General features: G+C 38.4%; 1 protein-coding gene across 1 annotated transcript in view; it reads right to left on the reverse strand.

The window, feature by feature from the left end:
* Positions 1–312: 312 nt before the first annotated feature.
* Positions 313–18912, reverse strand: part of JPH1 (junctophilin 1) — an 80563-nt gene continuing 61963 nt past the window's right edge. The window contains exons 4-6 of the mRNA XM_021688275.1: positions 8461–9110; positions 2114–2209; positions 313–332 (exon numbers count right to left, since the gene is read on the reverse strand). Coding sequence (XP_021543950.1) covers positions 2129–2209; positions 8461–9110 — 731 coding nt within the window. The 3' untranslated portion in view covers positions 313–332; positions 2114–2128. The remainder of the gene's footprint in view (positions 333–2113; positions 2210–8460; positions 9111–18912) is intronic.

Raw genomic sequence — 18912 nt, forward strand, 5'->3', positions numbered from 1 at the left:
TAAACATATCCTTTAGTTATCTGTTACCCATTATTTCCAAAGCATTACACATTTTAAATAAACACTTAGTAAGATTAAATATTTTATTTTTTAAAAAAAAATCCGCTTTCCCAGCATCAAGAGCTATGGGGTTAGGAAGGCGCAGTGAGAGTACGGAGACTGACACAGGAGCTTAAACGTTTCTTGGCTAAAAACGTACTTCCTAAATTTAAAAGTCAAAGCAAAATGTAAAAAATAAATAAATATACAAGTTGTAATTTTCATTTGCTCTCTTTCTGCTTTCTTCTTTATTCCATATTGGTCACACCCAGGATTCTCAACATATTGCACTTCTGCAAAAAACATCACTGGGTTACTACCCTGCAGGTGACAAAGCATTCAGTCCACACCTGTGCTAACACGTGAGTGGTCTCTTCTGCATTGAAAAGGTAGCAAGAATCTGATTAAACCATGCAGATCATGAAAATATTTAGGAATAGCTAGCTCCTTCTCCACAATGTAATGTCTTAGAGAGATTTAAGATACCTTTCCTCCCCTGATTTCTTTTTAAATAATTATCTTTATAAAGACCACGTAGTGTCTCTAAGTAATAAGCATGCTTCTGAGTAATAAAGGATGAATTATAAAACAGCAAAAAAAAAAAAAAAATCAGATGTCAGAATAACAAAGGACTGCAAAAGACAAATATTTAAATAAAAACGGCTAAGCCTTTAAAATGTGAAATAAAATTACGAAAGGACTTTGAAACACACGTAAAGGCGTAAAATTGAGAAGCAGAGGTTTAACAAAGCTTTATGCTCTACCTGAATGTATTCAACAAAAATTTAAGTTGGAAGAAAAAAAAAAAAAAGACCAGAGCAGTTATTAATAGCATCTTGCTTAACTTTCATGGGAATTAACATAGTCACTGACAAGATTTTATTTGGTTGTAAAGTACGTCAGCATTGAAACTGAATCCTTTAAACACTGATTACTGCAATCCATGCAACGTTTTGACTACACTTCTTAGAATTCTGTTGTCTTTCAGCTTTTAAAATTTAGCACCTCCTAAGGGCATAATTAAAACTATTTAAAATGATTTCTTAGGAAGGTATAATGCCTTCATCACTGCTAAATTTTAAACAGCCTGTTACAGGTTTAGGAAGACTAAATGGCATGAAAAAAAAAATGATGTATTGCTATCGCAACAAACACATCTTCTCTAGAATGTTGTTGTTTCTTTTCCTTGAGATGCAACAAGTGTGTTTCCTCCAGCCAGGACCACACATTGTAGAGGGCTATACATCCTACTTCAATAAACAGCAAGAATGAACAGAGGCGTGCACAAGCAAACGAAACGTTCTCTCCCAGAACATTCCAGGAGATGTTAAAGCAGCAGGTCATGGCGTAAGACTGGTGAGTGATGCTGCTACCTATTTCTTCTAATGAGATAGGAGTGAATGTTGGAACCATGGCCGCAGCAACACAATCCTCCGACCGCATTCTTCGGGCAGTCGTTTGTTTTCCCAGCTCCCTACTAAAAACGTCAGATGGTAAAATAGTAAGGCAGCTGTTGACTTCCATCAGGAAAAAAAAAAAAATGCAGCTCCATACATTTCCAGTTTAGTCACACTCTGCTAGGACAGATGGAGTAGCCAATGCCAAGAACTTCGCCGGATGGGGGCTGCTTCAGCAGATTTTAAGAGAGAATGATTATTAAGTTTTGCTCTCCAACACGGCTGCTTGCTTCAGCTCCCAGAGGACCCCAAAGCCACCAAGCATTCCCAGGGGGACCGAACAGGTCCTCTGGCTGAATTTTCCAAGTTTCATCTCTTTCGCGATCCCATCCTAATTCCAAGCCTCCTTCCCTGAGTCTGAGTCTGACTGGGGTGTGCCATTTAAAGGGCTGATGATGCCACGGCAGAGAACTGTGGGCTAACACCGCTAGTTGTCATACCTTCACTGAAGGGTCAAAACAGTTACAGCATTAAGTAACTATGTTGAATCACATTCAGGCACAGCCAAAATTAAAGTGAAGGACAATATGCAGTGGTTTAAAAAAAAAGTAAATTGAAATAATGGGAAAAGAATGTTATAGATGGTGATTTTATATAGAAATTAAGGCTATTCTTACCTTTCCTAATTCCAATCAAGTTAGAAAGTGAACAAAAAGAATGGCCAACCCGATATTCAACAGCATGACGAGGACAATCATGACTGAATTAGGGCCCTGGAAATGAAACAGAACAAAACAAGCATAATGTTTCCATATTAATATCCACATGTAAGCTAGCTCATAAAATCAATTACCCCCCCAAAATAAACAAATACATAAATAAATAAAAACCTCAACCCCGTTGCAGTGAATGACAGCAGCTCCAAAAGGTATAAACTAAAAATAGCAATGCCGTATTTAGGTGCAGCCGTCTCCGCACTTTCACTATGAAATGAATCCAGTCCTGATTAAATCTAAAAAAAAAAAAAAATGACTAACAATCTAGTTCATTCACCTCAGAACATCTGACAACAGCAGTCTGGGTGAGAGTTCGCCATAATGGGGTGAGGGACTAATGGAGAGTGGATATGCACTTTTTGTTAAGGTGTAATTTAGATGAATTATTTGCTCATGAAGGCAATTAGAAAGTAAGACTAAAATCTTTAGGGGTACTGAGGCCTCTCAGGAAAAATTTAGGACTCTTGCTTTTCCTGGTCAGAGTTTTGGATACCACCCCATCCTTAAAGTAAAAATTGCAAGCGGGAAGTTAAACACTTGCAGAAATTATCTTATAGGTCTTAATTCTTCACTTCTTTGCTCACAGCCACCACGTTTCAGAAATCAAGTTCTATTAAACTGCAGAATCATATTTTGATAAATACAGCTGTAATAAATACCAGCTAGCCAAGGTACCCAAACTTTCTTTACTTGTTTAAAAAGCCAACCTTATTGACCCATTGTTCAAGAGCTGCTCATGCTTGACCATCTTTATTACAGAGACCTGATCTTGGTATTTACTATTAAAATAGTGTCTAATTTTTTAATATTAACTGTGTTCTAAACTGGCCTTATGAGGTGGGTGGGGTATTTTAATTGTTATTTTACAGATGAGGAAACAGTTGTACTAGATTTGAATACTGAATGAGGCTACATTGAAACAGGATAACAGAGTCCTCAAATGTGGTACTGGTGTGATTTTTGGAGGGGGGGGCGGGGAGGTAAGAAAGACTGGAATTGCAATTGGTCCAGTGCTCATGTTGCAAGATATAGAGCTTGGGTCACATCCTTATAGGGGGTCTCCTCCCCAGCTGGGGCCACAACCTCCCTGGCAGGGGTCAGAGTGCCCTGGTTTTCGTTTCTCATAACACTTCGCACTTTGTCACTTCTTGTTAATCTCCGTCTTTGCCCTAGACTGAGTTCCATGGTGGTGGGAGCTGTGCTTTGTTCACCGCCGTGCACCCGGCACATATGCGTCACCCAATTCATCCAGGTTTTCATTATGAACACCTGCTATCTTCTGGTACTTTTCCAGGTGTTGTGGATGTGGTTGTTGACCTTATTTATTCACTGCCTTAAATGAAGAACAAGGTGATTAGTAAAATCAGAGTGGGGGAGAAAAGGAAGGAAAAATGGGTATCCTTGAGATGGGGACTACTAGGAAGAAGAAAAACCCTAGTTCCTAAACCCCAAGTAAAGGGGAGGAGAAAGCACATTTATTGCAGGTCTTTATATGCCAGGCAGTGGGCTAATAATAAGTATTGCTGGGTATATGATTTCTTCTTCACAAGTGATTACAAGTTACAGAGCTCCGAGAAGGTAAGTGTCTTGCCCAAGGTTACTCATCCAGTTTAAGCAAATTACAAAACTAAAATTAAACTTTGTCTACTTCAGAGCTGTTTTTTTTCCCCCTATATCCCTGTATAGCTATAGGCCTTAGTTTAAAAATAATAATTTCTAATCAAGTTCTTGAAAATGGCATTTTCATCTATATCCTCTGATTTCGTGGTAGCAGAAAACCAATCAAATCTTGATAGGACCAATTGTTCTTTTAGAATAGTTGTATTCTAAGGTACTAGGAGGGTTCAAATCTATGTAACTCTTCAATAATGATTAACTTAAAATGTCTAGTGTAGGAAACATAACTCAGAAAATAATTGAAATCTTTCAACATAACTCAGCATGGAGATTAAGGAAATGCTATTACTATCACAAACTTTGATTAGATTTTGCTCATGAATATATTAAGTTTGGATTCATGTAACTCTTTTGGGCCAGTGGATTTAATTCATAATTCCTGAAGACAGTGATATTAAAGATGAGGAAAAGTATATGAGGTCAGAACAACACAATGTAGAGTTCAGTGTCTTATAGTGGACCAAGGAAAAGTAGAAAAACAGAAAGTGCCTTCAGTGAATCTAACTTCAAAAGTCTAAGCTGTGTCTGGACTTTTAACTCCCATTTCATAAATCCTTACAAGGTTCCATGAGTTTATCTAACTTTTTGAATTCATTAGCATTTCTGGATGGAGATATATATATATATATATATATATATATATATGTATACATGTACATATTTATATATAAATATATAGACATGTATATATATTTATCCAACTGTACAACTCCATTTATAAAGCTTTTTTTAAAGATGATTCAGTGCAGATGAGGGTAAGGCAGCAATAAAAAATTCAAACAGCAATCAGGTGGCAAATAAATTCTGGGATGCTATGTTTAATAGGCAGATCTCAAGACGTGACCTCGGTGTTCTTCAGGTACCTACGCTGGACACAGGGTGGAAAGCTTTAAGATGAAGTCTCATAAACATGACTGTGGTAGCCAGTTGTAGCTTAAAATAGCAAAATGAAAAAAAAAATCAGTCTTGCTTTTCAAGACTGACTGAGACAGGTGTAATAAAAGGAGCTGTAGCAGGGCAAAGTGCAAATCTGGATTGGAAGAACTTTTAGGCAGTTAGAAAATAAAGTGTGGGGAAATATGGAAATATGAAGTTCTAACTCAAGAAATGTATCTTTTCTTCAAAAGACTATTACTCATTTAAAACTGAGGAATCTTCTGAAGAGTTACTATAGTCTGTTAAATCTAAAATTTCTCTAAAAACATGAAAAGAAAAAAAATTGAATTTAGTATAAATAGGCAAGTTTGTATGTATTTACTGTTTGTAGGGTTTTAGTGTGTGTGTACTTGGTTCAAAATTGACGTGACAGGGATGCCTTAATTTCCAAATAGAACTGGAAGAGAGTAATGGCTAAGAAAAAGTGCAGGCAGTTCTCAGAAGGAGTCAAGATTGCGAATTAGAAGACCCCTTGCTAGTCTGTTTGATGATCAGGCTGTAATGATGTCTCTACGGGATCCTACCCATGCTGCAAAATCCTACAAAGAGGTGGGTACCGCACAGAATGTGTTTCCATGGAATATCAGTCTGTGTGCAACCATGGCCCACAGGAGTCCAACGTTTCTCAAGAAGTTTATAGAGTAATCCGTGACATAGCCCCCCGTCTCTTACTGCTTATATCAAGTAGTTAAATTTGCTAAGTATTAGCCTGTGTCTCAGAAGGTTTTCTGTTTTTCTAGGAGATGGCTATCCAGGGTGGTCCTGAGGATGGGTCAAAATCTATTGGAATATTTATGAACTATTTTATGCTTCAACGACTACAGTATTGGGACAATAATGGCCACTGCTTTTTGAGCACTTACCATGTGCTATGCATTGTGCTAAGAGCTGTGTAAGTACTAACTCATTTAACCTTCAAAACAGCCCCATGATATAGGTAGAGATGAGGAAAACAACTCACAGAGCAGGTAGGAAACTTGCCCAAGGTCACACAACTGCGAAGCAACACAACTGGGATTTGAACCTAGGAAGTCTGGCACCAGAGTCCACAGCCTTAGCCACCAGCGTATCCGGTCTCAGTCAATAAGCTGGTGACTAAAATTCCAGATCCCAGTGTATTCAACAACCCGAAAAATGACGATTCTGACTCATACTAGATCTCTCGGTTGCCCACAACGAACACCGCTTCAGTCTGGTTTTTCCCTCCAGTGTGTGCTTCGTTGTGAATATTCCTTTGAGTTTTCAAGTTATTTATAAACCTCTAACTTACACAGTGTCTATCTCAAAATTGTACGCAGTACTCCTTAGTTTTAAAGATGGTTCATTAGCTACCTTCATGATGATTTTATCACTTCTAAACTGCCAAGAAAACAGTTGTCAGGAGTGTGAAAGGCAGTTTTGTGTTATGATCAGGAAAAGGTTAACTGTTAAAATCTTCACATGAAGGTGCCAAGGCAATCTTTTTTTTTTTTTTAATAAAGCCTCATTTACGGTCAGTGGATTTTTTTTTTTCTTTAAAGATTTTATTTATTTATTCATGAAAGACAGAGAGAGAGGCAGAGGGAGAAGCAGGCTCCCAAGGAGCAGAGAGCCCGATGTGGGACTCGATCCCAGGACCCTGGGATCATGACCTGAGCTGAAGGCGCCCTGGTGCCAAGGCAATCTTGACTTCCGGTTCCTGTCATGCACAGAGGCTGCAGAGGGCTAGGCCTCCTTTCTCCTGGGATGTGGAAGGGAGCCCTAGAGACCAGCCTACCAGGCTGCAGGATGCTTGGCTACCTCCAAGAATCAGATGGTTCTGCACATAAGTAAAAAAGATACTTTTCCTAAATAAGGAGGCTATGAGTTTATCACACAGTAGTAACATTTCACAGACTGTGTGTAGGACACTGGGCCATTCACTTCCTCTTAGGCAGTTCTAGAGGTCAACTGAACCCCACTACTGGATACCGCAAGGTAGAAACTATATAGCCTTGCATTGTTTGAATTTCACCCTTGTAAATCAGGCAAACTAATCGACTTCGTTTGTCTTAAAAACCATTTATCCCCATGGAGGATGACTCTCAGGAAGTTAACGTAGTTAATCTGATTAATTTAGACGTAGATGATAAAAAAGATGAGAACCAGTGTTTGTAAATGTTAGCAAAATAAACCTAAGAAACAGCAAATATAAGTTAATAAAAAAAGATGCATTTCAATTGTTTAACGTTGTTACTGTTTAAACCTGTTTTCTTTTGTCTGTTCAGTTTAAGTTGGTCAACAAGAATATAATACAACTCTCTTAATCTATGTCTCAGAAATTAGTAAATATTGGGTCAGCTGTGGCTTCTTCCCTAAGCTGCATTTAACATGCAACACCTCTGTTCCAAAAACATGTGACTAGGTCAACAGATCAGTTGGTCAATTTTTTATTAATAATTACTTAGCTTCAGGATTTTATAAATTCTATAGAATTTGATAAAGTATTAATTCCATGTTATTCAAATCTCTACATGCTCATCAAATGACACTTATCAATAACAAATAGCGTTCTGGTTGACTAATTAAAACCCTTAAATGCTCAAGACTAATTGAAAATAAAACTAGCATTTACCAGAAAACTAAACTTTTAGAAGCACTTACACTGAGAAGTTAGAAGACCAAAGTAATTTTAAACAGTTGAAAAGAAAAACAATGTTCTAGTGGCAAAGCCTAATTGAGTAAAATCCAAACTATTTAGGAGAATAATTCACAATAGCTACAAAAAATGTTCTTTTGCCTAAAGATGCTGACTGGAGTATCTTTTCCTTCTCCTTCACTTTTAGTCTGTCTTTTTGGGCCTGAAGTGAGTCTCTTCTAGGCACACAGACATAAATAAGTCTTGTTTTCTATCCATTCCTTTATGTCTTTTGTGAGGCTCAAGAGCATGGCTAAGAACCTAGCAACTGGTGGTGGAACTCTTTTCCCAGCTAGGGCTGTGAGAGGACCCGGCCCTTGTCAGCGCCCACGATTCCTTTCTAGGCAATCAATCAGAGAGTTAGCTACATGTGCTCCTCCAAAATTCATATGTTGAAACCCTAATCCCCAGTGTGATGGTATTTGGAGGGGGACCCTGGGTCATGAGGGTGGAGCCCTCATGAGGGGATTAGTGCCCTTGTAGGAGACATGAGAGAGCGTGCTGTTTCTCTCAGCCCTGGGAGGGTACAGCAAGGAGGCCTATGAACCAGGAATTGGGTTCTCACCAGACATCAAGTCTGTGGCACCTTGATCTTGGGACTCCCAGCCTCCAGAATTAGAAGAAAGAAGAAATTTTGTTGTTTAAGCCACCCAGTTTATGGCATTTTTGTCATAGCAGCTCAAACTAAGCTACCACAAAACTTACCAAGAAGTGTGGGGAAAGGCTTGCTAACATATGATTCAGTAACAAGCTGGCTACCTGAATGATGTTTAAGATGGGTGACTGAGCAGACAGGGACAAATTTCTGCCCCAAGAGCTCTTTGCTGTCTCAGGCTACAAATGTGCTAAGCTCTCTCCTACGTAGTCCTATGCTCGTCAGGACTTTTGCCAGACAAGCTGTCATCAAGATGCAAGTCACCCTACGCTGCTACCTGAAGGAACCAAAAGGAAGCAAAAAAACACATTGTGCACAACTTACTGAATTGGCTTCTTTTTCCAAAGAAGGGCATGAATTGTTGCTTGCTGGATTCTTTGGTATAGCAAGTTCAGACTTCTTAGCTTTTGGCTCAGCTTTGCTTTCTTTGGCAACTGGTTTTGTCACAGATTTAGGGGGACTCCATTTGTTGGGTACTGGCTTGTGCACCAGCGCTGAGGAAGACAGGCTTGATCCTTCCTCTTCCTCCACGTCTTCTGGGGGGTGCTGGGGGGCGTTCAGTTTCACATAGTAGCCGTGGTACTGAGAATGCAGTTCCCCATTACTGGGGTTGGGGATGTGGTGGCGGCCAGAGTACCTGGACGTGGGCACCATGGCTCCCACCTCCTTTGTGGGAGCCTTTGACATCAAAGGCTTATTGATGATGGCTGTCACCTGCTCGTCAGCCACACTCCGTTTGTCTTGGTTGAGTCTTGCCCCTGAGCTGGGGTTCTGCTGCTTTGTGGGTTTTGGGGAGGAGGGCTGGGCAGAGTGGCTTTGTTTGGGACTTGCTTCAGGAGACCTGGGGGGTGTCGTGCCTTTGCGATAAAAATGAGGAGATTCCTTTGGTGTAGGTGGCTTTTCCGGTACTTTTTCTTCTGGATTTTCTTTAGCATCTACACCTTCCTGAAATCTCTGTTTGATATAATCTGGGCCTGGGGAAAAATTGACAACAGAAGGAAGGTAATAAAAAAGATAAGGCATAAAGGCTTGTTCCTTCTGGCTATCTATATGCATTTTTGCTACGTCAGATTAGCCATTCCTTTTTTTTTCTTTTAAAAATATTGCCAAGGCTTGGATTAAACATAAGCACACCTCATTTCTGAGGGGAAAAGATTATTTGTTGCAGAAAAAGTTAATATTTACCATTATTTATACTATTTTGATAGCCATAAAGGTTAAACAGTTCTGACTTCCCAATAATTGCATCATTCCTGCCTGCTTGCAGAACACTGAGGTGAAATTCATGTTGATGGAGCACTGGTGATAACACCATAATTAAGCTACATATTCAAATTTTGCAGAGTAACTAAAACACAAAGTACACACTCAAGCTGACTCTTGTATGTTTAGTAGATTAAAATATTTAAATTACTTAATAAATTAACACTTAACAGAGCATCTACTGTGTAAGTAAGAATAGAACCTGCAGATGACATTTGTAATGCTACTTCATCAAAGGATCATTTTTAATTTTTTTTTAAAGATTTATTTGAGAGTTGGGGGAAGGGGCAGAGGGAGAAAAAGACTTCCCACTGAGCAGGGAGCCTGATGTGGGGCTTGAGCCCAGGACCTGAGCTGAAGGCAGATGCTTAACCCCTTGAGCCACCCAGGTGCCCCATCAAAATATCATTTAAACCTCCTGGAGTCCTTCAACAGCTTCTGCAAGCATCAAAGTCATGACAAGGCAGTTGTCTTTTGACACACTAGTCCCTGGATTTTTTTTTTCTTTTTCTAAATACTTTAGGATTGTTTATAACAAACATGTTATTTTTCTAAATGGAAAAATTTGCATTTAAAGAAAGGGGCCCTGATATAAGTGTTGCTACATGGACTTTTTTTTGTTTTCATTGGCATGGAGTATCTTTTCCTACCCCTTCATTTTCAGTCTCTCTCCTTAGGTCTGAAGTGAGTCTCTTGTTGGCATATATAGATAGGTCTTGTTTTCTATCCATTCCTTCATTCTATGTCTTTCAACTGGAGCATTTAGACCATTTACTTTTAAAATAATTATTGACAGATATGTACTCATAAAAAAGCTGGGGAAGCAATACTTATATCAGACAAAATAGACTTAAAGACACAACGAAGGGCTTTACGTAATGATAAAGGGATCAATCCAACAAGAGGATCTAAAAATCTAACTGTAAAGATCTATGCATCCAACACTGGAATACCTAAATACATAAAGCAAATATTAACAGATAGTTATTTTCTGCCTGGATGATCTACCCATTGATGTAAGTGGGTGTTAAAGTCTCCTACTATTATTAGATTACTGTCATTTTCTCCCTTTAGAAGGGAGCAGTGCCTTTGAATGATACATTAGACCAGATGGACTTAACAGATTATATACAGAACATCCCATCCAAACCCAGCAGAATATACATTCTTTTCAAGTGCACATGGTACATTCTCTAGGCTAGATCACATGTTAGGCCACAAAACAAGTCTCAATAAATTTAAGAAGACTGAAATCCTATCATGCATCATTTCTGACCACAACAGTTTAAAACTAGAAATCAATTATAAGAAAAAAAAAACTGGAAAAAAACACATGTGGAGACTAAACAACATGCTACTTGACAAACAAAAATAAAAACACAGTGATCCAGATCTTTGGGATGCCCTAAAGGGACCTCAAGAAAAATCTCAATCTAACCTTATACCTACAGGAACTAGAAAAAAAGGGAAAAAGCTCAAAGTTGGTAGAAGGAAGGAAATAATAAAGATGAGAGCAAAAATAAAGGAAATATAGAGTAAAAACACAATAGAAAAAAATGAAACAAAATTGACATTTAGCCAGACTCATTTAGAAAAATGGCAAAATAAAATCAGAAACAAAGGAAAACAGCCAGCACCATAGAAATACAAAAGAGACTACTACAAAAATTATATGCCAACAAATTGGATAATCTAGAAGAAATGAATAAATTCCTAAAAACAGTCTTCCAAAACTGAATCAGGAAAAAATAGAAAAATCTGAACATATCAATTACTAGTAATGAAATTGAATTGGTAATCAAAAACTCCCAACAAATAGAAGTCCAGGACCAGATGGATTCACAGGTGAATTCTATCAAACATTTAAAGAAGAGTTAATACCTAGTCTCCTCAAATTATTCCAAAAAACAGAAGAGGAAGTAAAGCTTCCAAATTTATTCTACAAGGCCAGCATTACCCTCATACAAAAACCAGAGACATTATAAAAAAAAACTACAGTCCAATAGCTCTGATGCACACAGGTGCAAGTTCCCAATAAAATATCAGCAAACCTCATTTAACAATACATGAAATGAATCATTCGCCATGATCAACTGGGATTTATTTTGGGGATGCAAAGGACGGTTCAATGTTTGCAAATCAAGCGATGTGACACACTACATTAACAAAATGAAGTATAAAAATCATATGATCATCTCAATAGATGCATAAAAAGCATTTAACAAAACTCATCATTTACTCATGATAAAAATTCTCAACAAAGTGAGTTTAGAGGGAACATACCTCAACATAATAAAGGCCACATATGACAAGCCCAGAGCTAACATCATATTCAGAGGTGAAAAACTAAGAGCTTTTCCTCTAACATCAGAAATAAGATAAGAATGTCCACTCTTGCCACTTCTATTTAACATAGTTCTGGAAGTTCTAGCTGCAGCAATTAGACAAGAAAAAGAAATAAAGGCATACAAATTAAGGAAAAAGTAAACTATTTGCAAAAGACAAGATACTATATATAGAAAACCCTAGGGGTACCTGGGTGGCTCAGTTGGTTAAGCGTCCAGCTCTTGGTTTTGGCTCAGGTCATGATCTCATGGGTCATGAGATCAAGCCCTGTGTTGGGCTCTGCACTCAGCAGAGAGTCTGCTTGAAGATTCTCTCCCTCTGCCCCTCCCCCCACTCACGAGCTCTCTAAAATAAATAAAATCTTATTTAAAAAAGGAAAACCCTAAATACTCCACCAAGAAACTATTAGAATAAATGAATTTGGAAGTTGCAGGATACAAAATTGATATATGGCAATCTGTTGTGTTTCCATACACTAATAACAAAGTGTTAGTTAATCAGAAAGAAATTAAGAAAACAATCCCATTTACAATTGCACCAAAAACACTGATGGAAGAAGTTGAAGATGCCACAAATGGAAAGACATTCCATGCTCACGGATTGAAAGAATTAATGTTGTTAAAATGCCCATTCTATCCAAAGCAATCTACAGATTCAATACAATCCCTATCAGAATACCAATAGCATTTTTCACAGAACTAGAACAAAAATAATCATGAAATTTGTATGGAACTACAAAAGACCCTGAATAGCCAAACCAGCCTTGAAAAAGAAAAACAAAGCTTGGAGGTATCACAATCCTAGATTTCAAGATATACTATAAAGCTACAGTAATCCAAATAGTATTGTACTGGCACAAAAATAGATCAATGGAACAGAATAGAGAGCCGAGAAATAAATCCATGCTTATATGGTCAATTACACTATGACAAAGGAGGCAAGAATATACAATAAGGAAAAGACAGTCCCTTCAATAAATGGTTGTTGGGCAAACTGGACACCTACATGCAAAAGAATTCTTACACCATACACAAAAATAAAAATGGATTAAAGACCTAAATGTGAGACCTGAAACCATAAAGCTCCTAGAAGAAAACGTAGGCAATAATCTTGTTTGACAGCAGCCCTAGCAACATTTTTCTAGATATGTCTCCTCAGGCAAGGGAAACAAAAGCAAAAATAAACTACTGAGACTACACCAAAATAAAGAGCTTTTGCAAAGAAAAACCAACAAATCAAAAAGGCAACTTACTAAGTGGGAGAAGATATTTGCAAATGATATATCCAATAAGGGGTTAATGTCTAAAACATTATGCAAGAACTAATGCAACTCAACACGAAAAAAACCCCACAATCTGACTGAAAAATGGGCAGAGGACCTGAACAGACATTTTCCCAAAGAAGGCATACAGATGGCCCACAGACACATGGAAAAATCCTAAGCATCACTAATCATCAGGGAAATGCAAATCAAGTCCACAATGAGATATCACTTTACATCTGTCAGAATGGCTGGTATTAGACGAGAAATAAGTACTGGCGAGGATATGGAGAAAACCTTTGTGCACTGTTGGTGGAAATGTAAATTGGTGTAGCCACTGTGGAAAACAGCATGGAGGTTCCTCAAAAAATTAACAATAGCATATTATCTAGTATTCCATTATTGGGTATTTAGCCAAAGAAAATGACAATACTAATCTGAACAGATGTATGTACCCCTAGGTTTACTGCAGCATTACTTACAATAATCAAGATATGGAAAGCAACCCAAGTGCCCTTGATAGATGAATGGACAAAAAAGATGTATATACACACAATAAAGTGTTACTCAGCAATGAAAAAGGCAATTTTTGCCATTTGTGACAACATGGATGGACCTAGAGGGTATTATCCAAATGAAGTAAGTCAGAGAAAGACAAATACCACATAATTTCATTTATATGTAGGATCTAAAAAGCAAAACAAACAAAAAGCAGAAATAGATTCATAAATATGGAGAACTGATGGTTGCCAGAGGGGAGGGAGGTGGAGGGATGGGCAAAATGGATGAAGGTGAGTGGAAGGTACAAGCTTCCAGTTATGAAATGAGTAAGTCATGGGGATGAAAGGTACAGCATAGGGAATACAGTCAATGGTATTGTAATAGGGTGACAGATGGTCGCTACACTTGTAGTGAGCAGAGCATAACTGTACAAACTTGTGGAATCACTACGCTGTACACCTGAAACTAAAGTAACATCTGGTGGGGCACCTGGGTGGCTCAGCCAGTTAAGTGTCTGGCTCTTGATTTCGGCTTAGGTCATGATCTCAGGGTCATGAGACCGAGCCCCACGTCAGGCTCCATGCTCAGCAAAGAGTCTGATTAAGATTCTCTCTCCCTTGGGCCCTCCTGTCCCTGCTCCCACTCACTTTCTCTAAAATAAATAAATAAAAAAGTTTAACGAAGTTACATTTGGTGTGTCAAGTATACTTCAATTAAAAAAAAATGGTACGGGGCACCTGGGTGGCTCAGATGGTTAAGCGTCTGCCTTCGGCTCAGGTCATGATCCCAGGGTTCTGGGATCGAGTCCCGCATCGGGCTCCCTGCTAGGCGGGGAGCCTGCTTCTCCCTCTACCTCTGCCTCTCTCTCTCTGACTTGCATGAATAAATAAATAAAACATTTAAAAAAAATTAAAAAAAAAATGGTACATTGTAGTGTTATGTGGGAGGTTTTGAAGGAGTGAAGAGTAACGACCCAGACTATGCAGCACAAGATGGTACAGGCCTTGAGTTTATGAATGTCAGTGGTCCAGGCAGTGGGAAAACCCTGGGGCTGTCCCAGACAGCACTCCAAGGCAGCGCCCTCTCTGTAGGCACTTCACCTCTCAGCTCCTCCCCTATAAGCAGGCCACGTATATCCTTTGGCCACCACTCCACCTATCAGCCACTTTCATCTCATGAGGTCAAGTCAAGGTCACACAATGCAGGTGGCCCTATTCTCTGCAAATGGGCAAGAGCTGACAACATCATCTCTTGAGAATACAGGGAGAAACCACCCCACCAATTTGTTTACAGAAACTGGCATCTGTTCACTTTCCTTCCTGCCCCCTACTCCCACCCCTCACCCCAAACTTGGAAGATTTACAGAGGAGCTGAAGAACAATTATCCTTAAGAGTTAAAATACATACTGCTTACTTATACTTTTAATTGCTCTTCCTTTGGTGGTCTGAGTAGTAACTTAGTGTTCTGAGACCGCTATTTATACAAGGTATTTTCCACAATTTAAAGCTTCACCAAAATCTTAGGAAGCAGGCATTATTATCCCAATTTACTGAAGTGAAAATAGCTATAGTAGCTGAAAACCAAAAATCACACAGCTTCTGTGCATCCTTAAAATAAAATATAATACATGTATATGTAATCTTTTAAGCCAAAAATGAGAATTCCCAAAGACCCATAATTATAGGTTATGTTCAGGGCCCAGAACATAACAAACAGTATTATCCCACTTTCCATCCAAACAGGATAAGATCATATGTCAGCAACTGCGATTTCCTTTCTGGACTTGCAAGCTCCCCCAAATGCTACCACCCCTTTTAAATTTGGCTAATTTTCTTTGAAAGTATGAATTCCTGGCCCAAAGAAAGGTATCTCAGTGCCCTAAAGGAAAAGGGGCATCTGCCAGTCATTCAAAAGGTGATGATTTTCCTGTTTCTGACTTCTCTGTTGGTGCTGGGACTGGCACATACCAGCAAGAGAAAAAAGTAGCAGCACCAGAAAGTGCTGTTCTTTCATCAACAGACTTGCCCTTACTTTAAAAAACCCATTAAGGTCATTTATACTGGTCTTCCATGGAGAAGAACCTCATCAATCTATGGCACAAAATCCCTCCTCCCTTCCTGTGATAAGAGATAGTATCTGATACAGTTTGATGCAGTGTGTTGCTTACATATTTTTTTTTTCTCAACCCTTCTACCCCAAATTTCATCAGAGTTGATTTTACTTGTACTTCACTGTTATTCAATTTTACAGCATTATTGGAATACAGAAATTACAAGGTATTTTTAATGTCTTCAATCTAAGGGGTAGGAACAAAAGTTATTTTTGCAAATCTAAAGATAAAGGCACATTAAAAGCTAATATTTAACTTAAGTACCTATAAGCTATACAGAAAAGAGCTGGGGGGTGTGGGAATGGACTCTGGTGAACATGATTAGTTATACATTCTTAAAGCTGTGAGGAAAAGATACAGAGTCACTGAACTATGAGAAATAAAGCTGTCACAGAGCCCATGTGCTTCATTTTGAAAATATGAGACCATAATAGTGCAGCTTACAAATTTAGGACTTATCCAAATTTGTAAGGAAGAAAGTAAACTGTCAGTATTTGCAGATAACATCATGCTATATAATATATACAGAAAACCCTAAAGACTACACCAAAAAACTATTAGAATGAATAAATGAATTCAGTAAAGTTGCAGAATACAAAATTAATATACAGAAATCTGTTGTGTTTCTATACACTAATAGTGAAGTGGCAGAAAGAGAAATTAAGAAACAATCCCATTTACAACTGCATCAAAAATAATAAAATTAGGAATAAACCTAGGAATAAACCAAGGAGGTGAAAGACCTGTACTCTGAAGACTATAAGACACTGATGAAGGACACCGAGGATGACACAAATGTAAAGATATTCCACGCTCATGGACTGGAAGAATCAGAAGCATTAAAATATGCATACTACCCAAAGCAATCTCTAGATCCCTACCAAAACACCAACAGTATTTTTCACAGAACCAGAATAGTCCTAAAATTTGTATGGAATCACAAAAGACTTCAAATGGCTAAAGCAATCTTGAAAAAGAACAAAAAATCTGGAGGTATCACAATCCAGATTTCAGGTTATACTACAAAGCTAGAATAAGCAAAACAGTATGGGACTGGCACAAAAAGAAACACAGAGATCAGTGGAATGGAATAGAGAGCCCAGAAATAAACTCATGCTTGTATAGTCAATCTATGGCGAAGGAGGCAAGAATATGCAATGAGGAAAAGACAGTCCCTTCAATCAGTGGTGCTGGGAAACTGGACCACTATCTTATATCATACATGAAAATAAACTCAAAATGGATTAAAGACCTAAACATCAGACCTGAAACCGTAAAACTACTAAAACAGGCAATAACCTCTCGGACATCAGCCTTAGCAAAATTTTTCTAGATATGTCTCCTCAGGCAAGAAAAACAAAAGCAAAAATAAACTATTGGGACTACACCAAAATAAAAAGCTTTTGCACAGAGAGGAAACCACCAACAAAATGAAAAGGCAACCTACTATATGGGAGAAGGTATTTGCAATTGATATGTCTGATAAGGGGTTAGTATCAAATATATAAAGAACTCATACAACTCAACACCAAAAAACCCAAATAATCTGATTTAAAAAACTGGCAGAGGACCTGAACAAACATTTTTCCAAAGAATATATAGAGATGGCCAACAGATACCTGAAAAGATACTCAGCATCACTAACCATCAAGGGAATACAAATTAAAACCACAAGGAGATATCACCTCTCACTGGTCAGAATAGCTAGCTGGTATGAAAAAGACAAGAAATAATGAATGTTGAAGGTGTGGAGAAAAGGGAACCCTTGTACACTATTTTGGTGGAAATGTAAATTTGTTCAGCCGTTGGAAAACAGTATGGAGGTTCCTCAAAATTTAAAAATAGAAATACCAAACATTACGGTATTTCCACTGCTGCGTATTTACCGCAAGAAAGCAGAAACACTAATTCAAAAAGATCCATGCACCCCTATGCTTACTGCAGCATTTGTAACAGCCAAGATAAGATATGGAAGCAACGTAAGTGTCCATTTATATATGAATGAAGAATATGTGGTATACACATGTGCGTGCATGTGCACGTGCACACACTCACTGGAATATTACTCAACCATAAAAAAGAATGAGTTCTTGCCATTTATGACAATAATGGATAGACCCAGTATTATGCTAAGTGAAATACGTCAGCTTTGGGAAGACAAATACCATATGATTTCACTTATATGTGGAATCTAAAAAACAAAACAAATTAACAACAAAAATCCAGAAACAGATTCATAAGTACAGAGAACTGGTGGTTGCCAGAGAGAAAGGGGATTGGCAAAATAGGTGAAGGCGCTGAAGAGGTAAAAACTAAATAAGTGAAGGGGATGAAAAGTACAACATAGGGAATATAGTCAATAATATTGTAGTAACTTTGTAATAGCTTCGGAAGGTAACATACACTTAAGGGGAGCATTGCATAATGCACAGAAGTGTCAAATCACAGTATTGTATACCTGTGACAAATGTTGTATATCAAGCATACCTCAATTAAAAAAAAAGGAATTTACTAGAATGGTGGACATACACTCTAGTACTAACTTTCATATTAAAAAAAATTCTCAGCTTTACCATGCATTAATAAATGGCTAGATAAGAAAATAAATGTACTCTAAAGCAGGGGCTCCATATCTGCTGTCTGTCAGAGGCACTGGGGTGCAATTCCCAGAGACTTTAAGTATGAATCGAAGCCTTGAAGTCTTGATGTTTAACAAATGCTCCAGGTGATTCTAATGTACCCAGATAGAGCCATTTAAAAGCATGCAAAAAAAAAATAGGTGGGCCTAACTCCAGGTGGCATGGTTCCAACATGGGGTGGCCATGTGGGGACGGGCCAGCTAAGGGAGGATAAACAGTTCGATATTCCAGAGTATGACTGAATGCTTTTTGAACAAGACCTATAACGCTGAGGACAGAAGTTTTTTCCTGGACTCTCTTCTTGGAAGGCACATGTGCTTGCTACTTGTTCTGACACAACTGTGTGTGAGTGGGGCCATGCCAGCAACACAGAACAGATGACACGCAGCAGTTCACTACAAAGACTAGTCAGGATATTGCCAGCGAGCAAGACTACGACGTATGTTGATGGTTGTTGTAGGAAGCGTTTTCATCCATCTTTACAGACCGTCTCTCTGAATCCTAAGGGACTTCTCCCCCTGGGGATTCATGTTAGGAAGAAGTCAGATACAAGTCACCTGCTCACTGGCATGCCACACAACATGAAGCCACGTTCAGCACATGTCATCCACCAACACTGAGAGGCTCCTTGTCACAGTTGGCATGAAAGCTCTGA

Source organism: Neomonachus schauinslandi, chromosome 4 (assembly GCF_002201575.2).
Source record: "Neomonachus schauinslandi chromosome 4, ASM220157v2, whole genome shotgun sequence".
In the NCBI taxonomy this organism is placed as follows: domain Eukaryota; kingdom Metazoa; phylum Chordata; class Mammalia; order Carnivora; family Phocidae; genus Neomonachus; species Neomonachus schauinslandi.